Raw genomic sequence first — 14180 nt, 5'->3', positions numbered from 1 at the left:
AAAAGGTTTGTCACTACTTGCTCTGCAGTAGGACAGAGATTTGTTCTGGAGCTCTGTGCTGCTTTATCATAAGTAGTGCTGCAGAAAGACGGTCCTCTGCACAGGGAGTGCCTCTGCATGAAAGTTCTGAAATTGGCTGTCTGAAAATACCTGCTACTACTTACTTTAAAACGTCACTGAAAGTACCATCCAGAAAAGATGTTTCTTTTAATATCTGAGGAAAACTGATGCCGGAAGTGATGCAAAATAATTTGAAGCAAATTAATTAAGGAATTTGCAGAAAAATTAGGAATAATCTTTTTCTGTGTACAGTATTTGACAATTCCAAAGGTAGTAACACTAAAACAAACTGTTTAAAATAGTATTGACTCCATGTAGCACTACAAATACATTTTTTTTATATAAGCATGGAAATACAAATTATATAAAGTGTATTTCCACAGACGTATTGACAGTTTTGAGCTAAAATCCACATTTTTAATTTGAAGTCACTTTCAGTGGATTTTTTAATAACCTAGGTCTATATGGTATCTGTTCGGTGTTTTTGATTTAGTTTACAAGAATTTGAAAAATTAATCGGGCCTTTTTTAAGGGTGGATATCACTGAGCTCTCTGCAAGCCTGGGTAATAATATATGGTCTGTTTGTCACACTGGATTGAACGGTCCTTCCTAAGCTTATTATCTGAATCTCTATAAGGACTGGTTTCTCAGCTTGAAATAATTTCTGATTAGGTGGAGCCAAAAGTTGCCAAAGATGACATCTTTGTCATTACTGAAGTAATTCCGAGTGAAAGTTGATGAAATACAGGGTATTAAGCCCTGTAAACACCTTTAGGTGAAGCAGAATACCTTACACTTGCCTGTGGTGAAGAGTGTGCAGGGCTTTGAGAGTCGTTGTTGGGTTTTTTTTTTCACTGCAGATGGACTTGCTTCAGCAAGGCACAGATATAAGACGTTTTTATGCTCTTTTACTGTAATGACGTCATCGCTTTTCAGCAATGCAACGCTTTCTCAATATTTCAGCATGGGAATTCGTTCTTTCTACCAATTCCCTACGAAATTGTTGTTAAAACGTGTCACTGTCATGATGACCCTTCAGTTTCCATTCTCTGAGTATCACTGAGAATTGAAGTTGTATAGACAGACACTGTTGCTGTTGGCACCTAAATTGTATTACATCTACTGTGCTGCCCTGAGATTATCTCCTGGTACCTTTTGCACACATACGGCTCTTGTTTGGTCAACAGACTTCATCACAGTTGCAATTTCTTTGGTATGTGCAATGAATAATGCAATAGAAGAATAAGAGCACTGTGCTATATTTAGTGTTCATTAACGTACAGGTTCTCTATAATCCTTTTAAAAATACATTCTTGCAGCCTATTTGTACTCTTGTCTGAGCATATTACAGTAGTTTTGATTTAATTAATCCTTTGTGGCAAGAAATAAACTGAGCAGAACGACGTTTATGTGGTATGAAAGCTTCTCTTTGGTTGTTCGCTCTGTCTGACCTCTGACATGAAGGGAGCAAGGCTTATATCTATCAGCTGTCTTGCTGCTGCTTCCTTTAGTTAGCACTGGAACAGATTTTCTAGAAGTGTGCATCTGAAGTACGTTTCCTAGTATTTAGTCTATTCGCTATATGAAACTACGGTATTTCTTGCCCCTTGCCTTTTTTTTTTTATGCCCAGTTGTCTCTTTAATCTTTCGTAACTTGTTATACCTGTAATATTACATTCATGTAGGGCAAAAGATGAATTCCACTCATAGTGATGGTGTGATGCTCCGTGTAATGCATTTGGACTCACTGCCTCTGTGAAACCCATTGCGTTCTATGAAACAGCCAAGTACATTTAACAGGATTATGCAGGGAGATAAATACTTGGTACGTGGTAGCTGGTATGAAAAGTGTTTCCATTCTCTCCCCATCTTGTCGGCAGAAGTGATGGACAGGGAAGCTGACATTGTCATCACTTGCTCAGAGTTAACATTCCAGTGAGGTTAACTGACTTGCAGTGCAAAAGCTCGCGCGTCTGAATAATCATTTAAGGCAGTCAGCAGAAACAGAGAAGACTATGTTAATTAAACTTGATTGATACCTGGAAGCTTTAGACAAAGCCCTAAGGCCTAGAACTTGTTGGGGTTTGGCTTACGTTGTTTTTAGGCTTATTTTATGACTTCCCATGCAGACATGAGAAATGCATGAAGCCATCTGTGTGTTTTGCCCCCTCTACTTAATATAAGAACTATGAAGAGAGTCTTCAGCCTGTGTGTTTTCTAAGATGATCCTGCCGTGCTTATTGTATGACTCAGAATAATGGGAGTGATATACTGTGTAATGTCTAAGTGTTCATGTCCCCTCTTTTTGCACAACTGTAAAGACATGCTTATATTTGACTGTTGTTTAGATTCCAATTGTCCATTTTGATTTTATTACATGTGAAGCATAGAGGAAAACTTGCTAGATCTGTCATCCAATCTTAAGCTCTATGTATATATTGTAAATCTGGTAACCATAGAGCCTTTTTGTGCTGGTAAAGGGCTGCTGATATTGCTGCTGGATTATATGTTTCCAGGTGTGTTGCACTGTCATTTGTACTCATCTTACTTTGTAAAGTAATAAACAAGCTTACCAAGTTACAAGAAATGGATTAAGAAAGGGAACCAGTAGTGGTGTTATAATATCAATATATACCAAGGCTGTTAAAGGAATGTGTCACAGGTGTAAGTTCTTGAATATCATCTTTGTGGTGGACGATAAATTCATTTTATAGACTTAATTACGTTTTTTCAGTATGGCCTATTTCACCATGTTCTGTGCTTTGCTTTTTATTACTGAATATCTTCAGATTATTTTCCTTTCCCTTCCCCCACAATTTACTTTATGTAATTGGGCAGAAGATGAACAAATATATGTACGTATAATAGCCTGTAATAAAACCAGGCTATTATTTTCTTTTCTTATGTAACTGATTGTTGCATGTTAGGGACATCATTATTATGATATTTGGACCTTTATTATATTGAACAGGTTGTGAGAAACTTCAGAAGCGTGACGAACACATAAACAGAAATTTCAGCTTCAATAAGCATTCCAAGACAAGTAATGTATCAATAGAAGAAAGTGAATTCTTCATGTGCATTTATAATGGCAAACAGTTTTTGAGAGCAAGTTGTACTATGTATTATTGATTATGTTTTATCTTTTTTCTTTTTCCAGTTGTCCATATTTGTCAGAGAAGATTACACCTGCTATACCTGCAATTGGTGGGATTCTTTTCTTTTTCGTGATGGGGACCCTGCTGCGTACTAGTTTCAGTGATCCTGGTGTCCTCCCACGCGCAACACCAGATGAAGCAGCAGATCTAGAGAGACAAATAGGTAACACTGAAGGTCTGTTGTCTCTTCACTTTCCTCCCGAGGGTGCATGTACTGTATGAAGGCAGTGTGCTGCTCTGCTCGTGGGAGGAGTTACTCCTATCTTGCCACAGTAATTGTTCTGGAGTTGTAATGTTTGATGACATTGCAGTGATTCCTGTGGAAAGATGGTTGATCAGTTCTTCACCAAGAAAGGCAGTAAACAAAATCCTGGCCTTGGAGAGTGATGGTTATTACTGTAAATACTTTTCAGCAAGTATGGTAGAAGTCTCTGCGGTACACAAGAGAATACTTTCTGAAGTGTTTTTCGCAAGAAAGATGATATTGCAAAGGTTCTACAACTGTGCATCTTTTAAAGTAATGTACCCTCCGAGTTTAACTGAATTTAATTATGTTGTTATTTATGTTGTGAAAGAGTCAGATAAGTCTCTGTGTTAATAGACAGTCTTGTAAATTGATGCAGTCTTGGGAAGACTTTTCTTCATTAACAATAATAAAACGTTACTTTTTTTTTTTATCTGTGTAAAGCCAGCACAATTAAAGGAGAGTGAGCTAGATTTTAATCAGCCTTATTTATCAAGAGAATTGTTAACTAAACTCTAATTGTGGAATTTCTACAGCTACAAATGTGCTGAATAGCTAAAAAGTGCTACCTGGATAAGAAAACACAGGATGAGTTTGCAGAGCTGCTTCATAAACAGTGGTTTTGTTTGATTATTTTTTAGTAACCTACTAAAGCTTACGAAAGGCTACTATATCTGCTCTGATATGATAGTCAATGGAAGTCCCATGTTCTGAAACAATTTCAGAGGAACGCTTGCTCATATAATTGAAAAGAACAGGTTTAAGCACAGGAGAATACCTGCAGGGTCCTTGATGTTTAATGCTATAGTACCGTCTTAGGCTTTGTTTACTGTGACAAATGATTTAATGCAGTAGAAACAAATGAGCACACTAAAGCTGTTGTTGCAGATGCCTCTGCATCTGTAGAGTGTGAATTTGAGGGGTCTACTTCTGACTAGGTTTTGTCTGGTTATCTAGACTATATTTTCTCCCCAAAGCCTTGGTGAAAATGTCTGAGGGGCGAAGTTACTGGTTTGGACTCTAACACCATGTTATGGGGTAGAGTTAATTTGGTGTACACATGGAGCAGAAGTTCTGGTTCAGTTTCCTCAGAAAGCAAATGTAGTTTGTGCACACCAAAATCACATTGTGAACCATGCCAGTAAGTGGGAATGATAGGAGAATTCATGTCAAAATAGCAAAATTTAAACAATAATACGGTATTAGTTTCCTCTTACTTAGCTCCTAAGAGAGAGTAAGCACATCGTGAAGCTCTGTCTTCCACTCAGGAGATCTGTTGGACAAAGACATATTGTTAAGCTAAAACAAAAAAAATGTCATAACTTTTATTCACTATTTTAGGCCCTTATGAGCCTTCAGCAGAGGAAAGGTAACAAGTTTGGTTTTAAGTACATACATACTTTAGTGATTGTTTGAATCTAATGGTTTCATTGTGATTAAAAAAATCTTGTCTGAAGGGCTCATTTTCAGAAAACTACTGTTGGAGGAGGATGAATGGTTTTATTTTCTGGAAACGTGCACATTATCTTTGGCATGGATTATTTTAAGAAGCAGCAGGATTTCAAAATGTAGTGATGACTTCATTGATTGTCACTACAGTGACATCATTTTCTTTCGCCAGATTCGGAAGGTCCTGACTGCAGCTGTTATACTACCTTATGTGTTAAGTTAAAAAGGTGTCTGTGTAATAAACAGCATTTTGTGTATTTCAGAATGTTTGGATTTGAGTTCTGAAGTGGACTCAATGCATGTGAAGCATGCTATGTGCAGCAGCTAATTGAACTTACTCTGTATGCACTTTGAGGGGGCCTAAGGCGTTTGGAACTGTATGATCGTGTAACATAGTTGTTGAATTTTGTGGGAAGGAATTCTTTTGTCATGGGTGTGTGAAGTCTGAGATGTGTAGTTCACCGAATTTTATGTACCGGGTATATCTTTCTGAAAACTGTGTATTCTGCTGGCATTCACATTTCAGGAAGAAAACCTACATTGCTTTTATGCATTGTTTGGACTAATTGTGCAGAGCCAGGAGCCAGCTGTCACTGCCATGACAGGAAGAAGGTTACATTTCGCCAGTCAGGACCTAGCTTTGGGCAAGGACCACACTGTACATAGTATACTGGGAAGAAAACTGTTAGATCCTAGATGACCCAGATAGCTAAATCCCAGATGGATGAATTTAAATTCATACAAATTTCTTCTGGTTGCTCACTTTCTGATATGGCGCTTTGGATTATTTAAAAAGAAAATCTTCAGTCAACCTGCCCTTATGTGCCATAAAGAAATTAAATCAGAAATGTAGGAGTATTGTGAAGCCATATTCTCACCACACTCCAAAAAAACCCATTAAAAATGGATATGGAATGTGTTTATACTGAGGAAGTAGCATTCTCTTCAAACACAATAATTTCAGTCCTTGCTTGTGTAATAGAGGAATTCCTAATATTCACAGAATCCAGATATGTGGAAAACAGATGCCAAAGTTCAAATTTGTGTTGTTGGGAATGCTAACAGATTTCTTAGGAAGACTGATTTTAGAGCTTATTTTTTAGATTTTGCCAGTGCTGTCACTGCAAATGTTTTTCAGAATCAAATACTGAGTATGTAATGTGCTACATAGAAGTGTGTAAGTTGCTATAATGGGTCATGGCATTATTTTTGTAGCTAGGAAGGAAAGGATGGATAGTGAGGAAAAAAAAGCATCTCAGAACTATTTGGGAAAATGTGGGGAAAATTGTAATTTACCCCTCCTTTCTCTTTTTTGCCCCCACCTCTTGTCAGAAAAAGTTATTCTCTCTGTAGGAATAACTTGTGGGAGGAGGATGGAATTCAGGCAAGTATATTTCTTAGTGTTGCCAAAAAGGAATGCCCCTTTATATTGTAAAATCGTGTTATAATTTGTAGATTAACAATTGTTTTAAATTTAGAGTTTTCCAGAAAGAGCCGTTTTGAAGTAGAGCTTCCTGTGTAACTGTTTTATTACTGCTGTAATTACTGTGGTGGCTGGCAAGTATTCTGTGTTTTTTAAAACAGTGTTTTTCTCCAGTTTTATTAATGCAGTATTTGGGGAGCAGTGGACATTCTTTGCCTATTTCAGTACTGGAGCTCCCAGTAAAATGCCTTATGATTGGAAGGTAAATATATTTATTAGATATTTGAAATCATAAGAATATCTTTCTAATTGAATAACCTTCATAAGTCTGCCACCATGACTTCTCCCAGCTGCTTTACTCAGGCAGTCCCAGCACTCTTTTTTTTTCTCTTTTTGTGGCGAAGCACAAGTAGTCTTAATTTGCCAGTTGTCATCCCGATCTCTGCTGTACTCATGATGAGTAGCAGAATCTAAACCATTTCCAAAGAATAAAAATACATGTTTATCATACCGATAGAAGTTACTCAAGACATTTAATAAAGGAAGCAGTGCTGCTTTCTAAATCAAATAAAGCATGAATGATACTTTAAAAAGTTTAAATTAAAAGAAAAAAAGTTTTAAGTTTCCATTAAATTTCACCTTCATCAAATTTGGCATTTAAAGGTAATTTAAAAAAGAAAGCTTAACAATTGTTACATTAATACCAAACTTGTTTTTAAATTGTCACCTATTTCTACTGAAGAACAGACATACCATCTTACTTATATGCATACAACCAATCCATTTGTGTTAGCTGGCCTTTTACCTTCTCAGAAAGGCAGCATTGTGTGGGACATTGCTGTACCTAATCAGAAGATGTTATCATTGGGAAAAGGCTGGAGCACCATAGGAGAACACTGTATGGAAGTCTGCACTTGTGAAGCATATTTAAACCAGAACTAGAAGGCAAGACATTTGTGTCCGAGCCTGTTGACCAACATCTTTCTTTCACTTTTTATATTAACAAGTTTCTTTAAACACATTTTTGGCTAAGGATAGGATTTCAAAGTTGGTTAGAAGCTGTGGTTAAATTGGGGAGACAGATTGTTGGGCTTCTTACTGCTGGTGTTCTGCTTTGTTTTGTTTCCTTTTTTCTGTAATGGGACTAGTATTGATGATTGAGAGAATAATTTATTCCTACTACAATGTGAGATCATTGTAAGGAAAAGCTGGAGCATAACCCTATACAAAGAAAAACATATTTGAGGGAAGTTTTCTTAACTATAGTTAAAGTAAGGATATACTTGTTATTGCTTCCCTTACTGAGAACAGTTTGCTGAGTAAAAACAGATAGTCATCAGTTTAGCAGAGAAAGACAGATACGATATTTTGAATTCTGCCACACAGGTGGCTGATAGTTCAGTTATAGAATAATCATAGTCCTAATTCCTTAAACTGTTTGAAAATTGGTGAAATAAAATCTTCCCAAGCAGTGGGATGCTTTTGCAGCTGCATTTGAGAAAGGAATAGAGAGGAAGATAAGATGCTGAAAAGAATAATAGTATCCATCTAGGTACTGTACTATGTCCCCTGTCATCTCTGTAGGTACTTTTCCATTTCTGTGTCTGTTTCGTTGAATTTCTTGAGTACCTCAGGCAGCAAATGAAGAATGTGCAGAAACGTGCAGAAAAAGTTGCATGCTGACCTCAAAGGCTACAGCATGTGCTAGGTTTCAGCTCCTTTTTTCAGATTCTCTAATATGATAGAAGTATTACAGTGTTTGCTATCTATCCGAGTTTCAGAAGTGGTTGAATCATCTTGCTTCGGCACCTGAAAACTTCAGAAATAAGGTATATAGCCTAGGCTGCAAAACCTCACTAGGTCTTTTTTCTTTTTTTTAAAGCATAAAAATGTGGAAAAATATAATGAAGCATTCATTTGGTACCTTTTCCTAATCAGTGTTATGGTCTAGTTTCATCTCTTTCAAGGAATCCTTTGTCCCTAGAATAAGGTACCAGCTTTAGTCCAAAATACAGGCATGGATTCCTGTGCACGGAATTGCTTATTTACCCTGTGTTCAAACAAACATCGATCTGTGTCAGGAAATAAATTATTTTGAATAAGCAGCTGACAATAATAATTTTTTCCTTAAAGAAAGAGTCTGTCAGATACAGAGTTTTGGCTAAATACAAAATGAAAAATATAAATTATATACTGAAAAGAGACAGATTCTCTTAAAAGGTTGATTAGGAGAGTCAAAATGTTTCCATGTGTGATTGTTTCAGAACTTGTGTTTACAATTTTCTTTTTAAAATGGTAGCACAAGACTTGCTTCACAGGTTCAGACTGCTGAGCTGATCAAAACCACTGTGCTTTCTTCAGCAGTAACAAACCCAGTAGTCTTCCAAAAAGGGCCAATGGAGTCTTGAAGTGAGGAACTACATTGCCAGCAAATGGGGAGTGCGGGGCTCAAGTTCCCAAACATGAGGGCTTATGGCAAGCCTAATGGAGAGGAAAAAGCTCGGTACGATAACAGGTCCTTCTGCCTTAAAAATTTGGTTCTGGAATCAACAATGGAAACAGAAAGAAACACCTTTGTACTTTTAAATTTATTTTTTTACTGTGCCCTGAAAAGACGTATCCTAGTGGAGTGGCACCTGTACAGCAGGAAAAGCTGGATAGCTCCTGCGATTCAAGAGAAAACTTCTACATGCTCCAAAACTATCATTCTGATTTGGTTACCTTTGAACTTGCTGTGCCTTTGAACTTGAGGCACCTTCTAAAATGGGGTGCAAAGTTAACAGTATAATATACTTCTAGGCAAGAGATTCTTCAGATAAATCACCTAAAAATAATGCCTTTACCAAATTGTTTCTTTTCTAAATTTGTGCATGTATTATGCCTGGTCTGTGGCTTTTACCTGACTAAAGTTGTTCTTAGATACTTGAGACTTACTCTGCTCTACCTGTCTCTGTGGGAAGTAGCCTCACAGAAATTATTACAGGTGCAGTGAGAAACTGTTATGTCCCAAGAGGAGGAATTCTGATTTAAGAATGCTATTTTGAAGTTCTTTTAAGGCTTTTATTAGACTTTTATTTTTGTATGTCAGAAAGCGTAGGATAGGACAAGTTGATTAAAGAGGTCTCAAAATACGACCTTCGAAAGTACTCCATTCATTAAAGTGACTTTTTGGAAACAGGAAGGTCATGCTGACAGGGTGATATGTTTCCTTTTAGGCTATCGCCTTTGTCCAGGTGAAGGTGGATGACTAACAGAGCTTTGATGCTGCTGTTTCCACCACCAGGGTACAGGAATGGAAAGCTGTTGTTTCTTGAGGATTTGGTGAGGTGGTAGTAGCCCAGCCATCTGTGTTCATAGCAAGTCAGAAAGTGAAAGGAATTGCAAAAAAAAGTAAGGATGTCCACAAAGCAAAAGGTACTTTTATTATTGAAAAATATTATATTAAATGCACATCATCAAGCTATCTTCATATGGAGAAAGGTTGTGAAGTGTAGCAAGAGGCCATTTTGTCTGTATTTGTAGTTTTGTGAAGATTGGGGTCAAAAAGATACTTGTATCGGAAGTGGAGACAGTTTCTAAAGGTCTTCTAAAGAGGTAGCACAAGTATATAGGGAAAGCGTTGGAGAGGCATAAGGGGAATGAAGTCAGTTACACCCAGCAGGGAACAGTAGGAGACAAGAAGACAGGTCAGGGGAAGAAAGAGTAGCTGAAGGCATACCGTGTAATTGGGAAATGAGAAGTAACACAGGGCAATCTGAAGGGTTCAACACTCTGCTTTGGTCTCAGAAGAGAACTTGCACGCTTCTTGCCAGCTGATAGGAAGTGCAGGTCAGAAGAGGGAAAGTAGGAGTTAAAAAGAAAAATCTGTCAGTCTACTATGAGGTATCTATATCTGTCTATCTAATATTCTACTCTAATAGAAATCTGTCTATTCTATTGCTAGAAGCTATTCTCTGTCTGGAAGGACATGGAGCAAACTGCTAAATGACCAAATTGTAAGAATTGGGGCTGGCGGGGGGTGAGGTTTATGGCTATTTAAGACTCAAAAAAAGCAACAAAGCATTTCAAAAGCAAATAAAATGTAACCAAACTGATGTCCTTCATTGAAAGAGTAATTGTCTTGGTGGAAAACAAGAAGCAGATGTGCTGAATTTTGACTGTGGTAGAGTTCTTGATACTGTCCTGCATAGGATTCTTTCTATATACATTTTGGAAATGACGTCTGGATGAAATTATCACAAAGTCAATGGGCAACTTTCTGGAAAGACACTCTAGTGGCAACCGGTGAGTGATCAAGTAGGATCTTGCAGAGTCTGATTGTGGGCTGAAGAAAAAGGCAATATGCTTAACTCTGAAGTTGATGCTGAGCTGGGGGAATTTTATTTATTTGTTTATTATATACTTTAAATAGTCTTAGCAAATTTGGGGAACAAATACAAAATACATGATTACAAATGGAAGACAAATACTAACAGAACGGGGGTTAACTACTGAATGGTACAGTAAAAGGGGACTTGAGTATTACCCACGAACAGATCAAGTCATCATCGTGGTATTATGAAAAAAGTGGAAATTCTTTGGGATACATTAGAAGAAGAGCCATTACATAAACCAGGAGAAGTGACATTCTGCAATACCTACTGGTGATGAGGTCTCAGTTCACTGTCCAGTTTTTGACACCATGTGTGCAAACTCAAGGGGAAGGCAGAAAACAGAGAAGTCTGGAAAACATGATCTATAAGGAAATATTTAAGAAATATATGTGTTTGGCCTAAGAGAGGGAAGGTGTGTAGGTCTTAAAATACTCTAGTATTCTTTAATGTAGCATAGTAGAACAAGAGTGACTAGATGCGTGAGGCTTGTATAATGCAAAGTCACTGAAGATAATATAGGGTTATTTGCTACGAAAGTGCTATAATCTCAGTCAAATGCAGCAGGAGGATTTTTTTTTTTTTCTAAATGGGAAATTAAACTTGTTGATGCAGTATTTTTACTTTGATTATAACTTTCATGAAAATTGAAGTAATTTTTTTCCAGGGCAACCCCAATGGTAGTTGTAGCCTTTTCATGGTGCATATAAGCATGTTTTCTGTGACCACACAAAATACTATATTGGGAAGGGCTGTTGTTTCTATGGGAATGCGAAAACTAGGAGCAGCCTTATTGTGTAATCTCTTTGCAGTTATGATATGTGTTGTAGTTAGTTTGTATGTAGTATGATGTGTCTTGTAGTTAGTTTAGTATGAAGTCCCCTCAAGTGGAAAAATGTTTATAGGATAATAAACTTCTAAATATGGAGGCTTAAAAGAATAACCAAACGTAGCAGAATGGGTTTCATTGATGGGAATGCGTTTGTCCATATACATTTACAAGATTAACAATTATTCCACAATATCGATCTTTATTGCATTGGATAGATGATGCAGATAAAAGTATGGTCATAGTAATTTATCCCTCCAGCCTTAAAAAGGCCGATCTATAGCAAGGAAATGCTTTGGATTTTTCTTCAGGGTGCCTGTCTTATGTATATCTTCCTGATTTATTCTGTACAACCAGCTCACGGTTTCTGTTTGTTTTCTTTTGCCTTTTCAAAAGCCCTGAACTCAGTATGTTAACTCCACTGTCTCTGGAAGCTGGTTTTGTCTTGGGTCTGTAGTTTTCATTGGTGCTCAAGACTACATTTGAGACTTCACAGTTCTTTGCCTATCTTTCATTTGTTTTTCAAATGCACAAATTGATTTCCTTAGAGCCTTATAGAATTAAATCTGTCCTACAGCATAGGTGTTTCACAGAATTGACAATAGCCTGAACAAATATGTGCTATTTGTGGGTACAACCTGGGCATGTTTTTATTTCTCTGCAAAGGTGGGATACCAGCTTGATAGGCTAATAGTCATACGTGATACTGCATGCTTTAAACAACATTCTTAAAATAAATTTAGTGAAATTACTTTGTGTGTCAGGTAAGTCTTTCAGAAAGGTCTCCCTCTCTATGCTTCTTTCCCTTAGCAAATCACTAAAGATTGCATTTTTTTCAGGGAGAATACCTTTCACATAAAGTTTTAGACTTTGAGAAGATCAGGGAATTCTGCTCTTAAGAAAATGATACAGAGATTTTTCTGAAATCAAGGCAGTAACTCTTTTATCTAAAGTCAGAAACAATATTTGGTTGGTATCTCTTGTTGGCTATCAGATGAAGAATTATGTGAAGCATGCAGTTAGCAGCTGCTGGTTTCAGTCTAAGCCAGCTTCCCAGTACTGTTTGTCCCTGAGATTACTGTCTGGAAACAAGAAAATGTTATTTGAATAAGTTCTTTTCCCTAAAAATATTAAGTTACTCCTTCTTGTAGTCCACTGTTGTTAAGCATGTATCTTAGATTTAAATGGTTAAACACAGAAGAAGACATTTCTTAGAGGAGGTTAGCATTTTTGCAGGGGTTTTCTGGGTGGCTGATTATTATTTTGGTGGTGGCTTTTTTTTTTGTGTTCTTCAGATGTTATAGGTCATACATAAAGTTTTGGGGTTTTTATTGCATTATCTGTTTTTCTTAGCAGGAAATATTACAGCTACGTCAAGTTACTAACTTTTCTAATTATATTGTTTGAAGATTGAAATTGCGTCCCTTTAAAGTTGATGGCAAACCTTGCATAATATGGTTGTTAAGTTTGTGTGGAGACAGCATGGAGAGACCTTCTAGAGACTGTTTGTCCTAGGATCCTAGGAAAATTGACCAAAAAAGCAAATGCTTGATTGAGCAGGAGAATCCTGGTGATATGTATACAAAATTCCAGCCTGTGTGTCTCATCTAAACGGCACCTTCCATTTGTTTCCAGCGTAATAATTTGACAGATTGAACTGGAGTTTGTTGGCACAATAGAAGGTTGCAAGACTGTGCTGTATCTCCATTAAATACTTGGAGTGACATTCTTGCAGCATTTTAGGCACCTTGGTCCTTCAAGGATATGGATTGTATGTTTGGGGGTTTTGTAATAGGGTAATAAAAATGCTGGAGCCCCATCTAGTGCATGAACATTTAACGCTCCTGGAGAAGTTAGAAAATGTGTCAGAGCAGAGAGCATGGAAGGCAATCCCATTAGTGGGAAAACTTTACCCTTTTTGTAAAATAACTTGCATTGCTACATCAGTTACAGATTGGAAGAGAAAAATGTAAAAAGTAGGGGTCAAATGGATGTTTATTTGGGGAAGGTGATTCTGTAAAGGTTAATCTTATTATGCCTTAAAGGGACTGCATATATTAAAAGATAAAAGGATGTTAAAAGATTTAACTGTGTTAGAACCCAAGTTTGAGCAGTCCAGTTGAAGTTTGAAAAAATCACTGTGAGACCAGGACGTGTTTAGCACATTTAGGTTAGATAAAGCTGATTAAATCCAAGCACATTTGACCTTACCCTGTTGCTTATTTCCAGGGGAAAAAAAATGTTAATAAACAAAGACTGGGGCTTTCAGGTTTGATTATGTAATTTAGGATTGTGGGTAAAATCTTGACTCCATGGAAAGTCAGCAAGACTGTTTTCATTAATTTCATTTGCATCAGCTTTCACCCTTGGATTTTGAGATTAATTTTCCTCAGACAGCTAGGATTTGCTGTCTCTGTGAACTTGAACTTCCTTGGAAAGGTTTGGAAGGAAATCCTCTTAGAAAACCAGCATTGTAAGTATAATGGGCTGGCCAGTAGTCTCGCTTCCCTCCCTCCAGAGAGAAGAGGGAAGTTTCCTTTGGGATTCCACCAGAGCCCATTTTAAAGTAAAATAGATACAGTGCACTTTTTGAATTTCTTGAAAGGTGGGGAAATACTGGGTTTAGTCAGTGTGCATTTTTTAATG

The 14180-nt window shown here is 37.1% G+C and overlaps 1 protein-coding gene across 1 annotated transcript in view; it reads left to right on the top strand.

Annotated features, from left to right (window-relative positions):
* Window positions 1-3213: 3213 nt before the first annotated feature.
* ZDHHC14 (zinc finger, DHHC-type containing 14) overlaps window positions 3214-14180 on the top strand; it is a 51761-nt gene continuing 40794 nt past the window's right edge. The window contains exon 1 of the mRNA XM_009882324.1: window positions 3214-3394. Coding sequence (XP_009880626.1) covers window positions 3292-3394 — 103 coding nt within the window. The 5' untranslated portion in view covers window positions 3214-3291. The remainder of the gene's footprint in view (window positions 3395-14180) is intronic.

Source organism: Charadrius vociferus, unplaced genomic scaffold (assembly GCF_000708025.1).
Source record: "Charadrius vociferus isolate BGI_N301 unplaced genomic scaffold, ASM70802v2 scaffold13, whole genome shotgun sequence".
Classification (NCBI taxonomy): Eukaryota; Metazoa; Chordata; class Aves; order Charadriiformes; family Charadriidae; genus Charadrius; species Charadrius vociferus.
The sequence above is the reverse complement of the archived record's forward strand: the minus strand, read 5'-3'. Positions and strand labels throughout refer to the sequence as shown.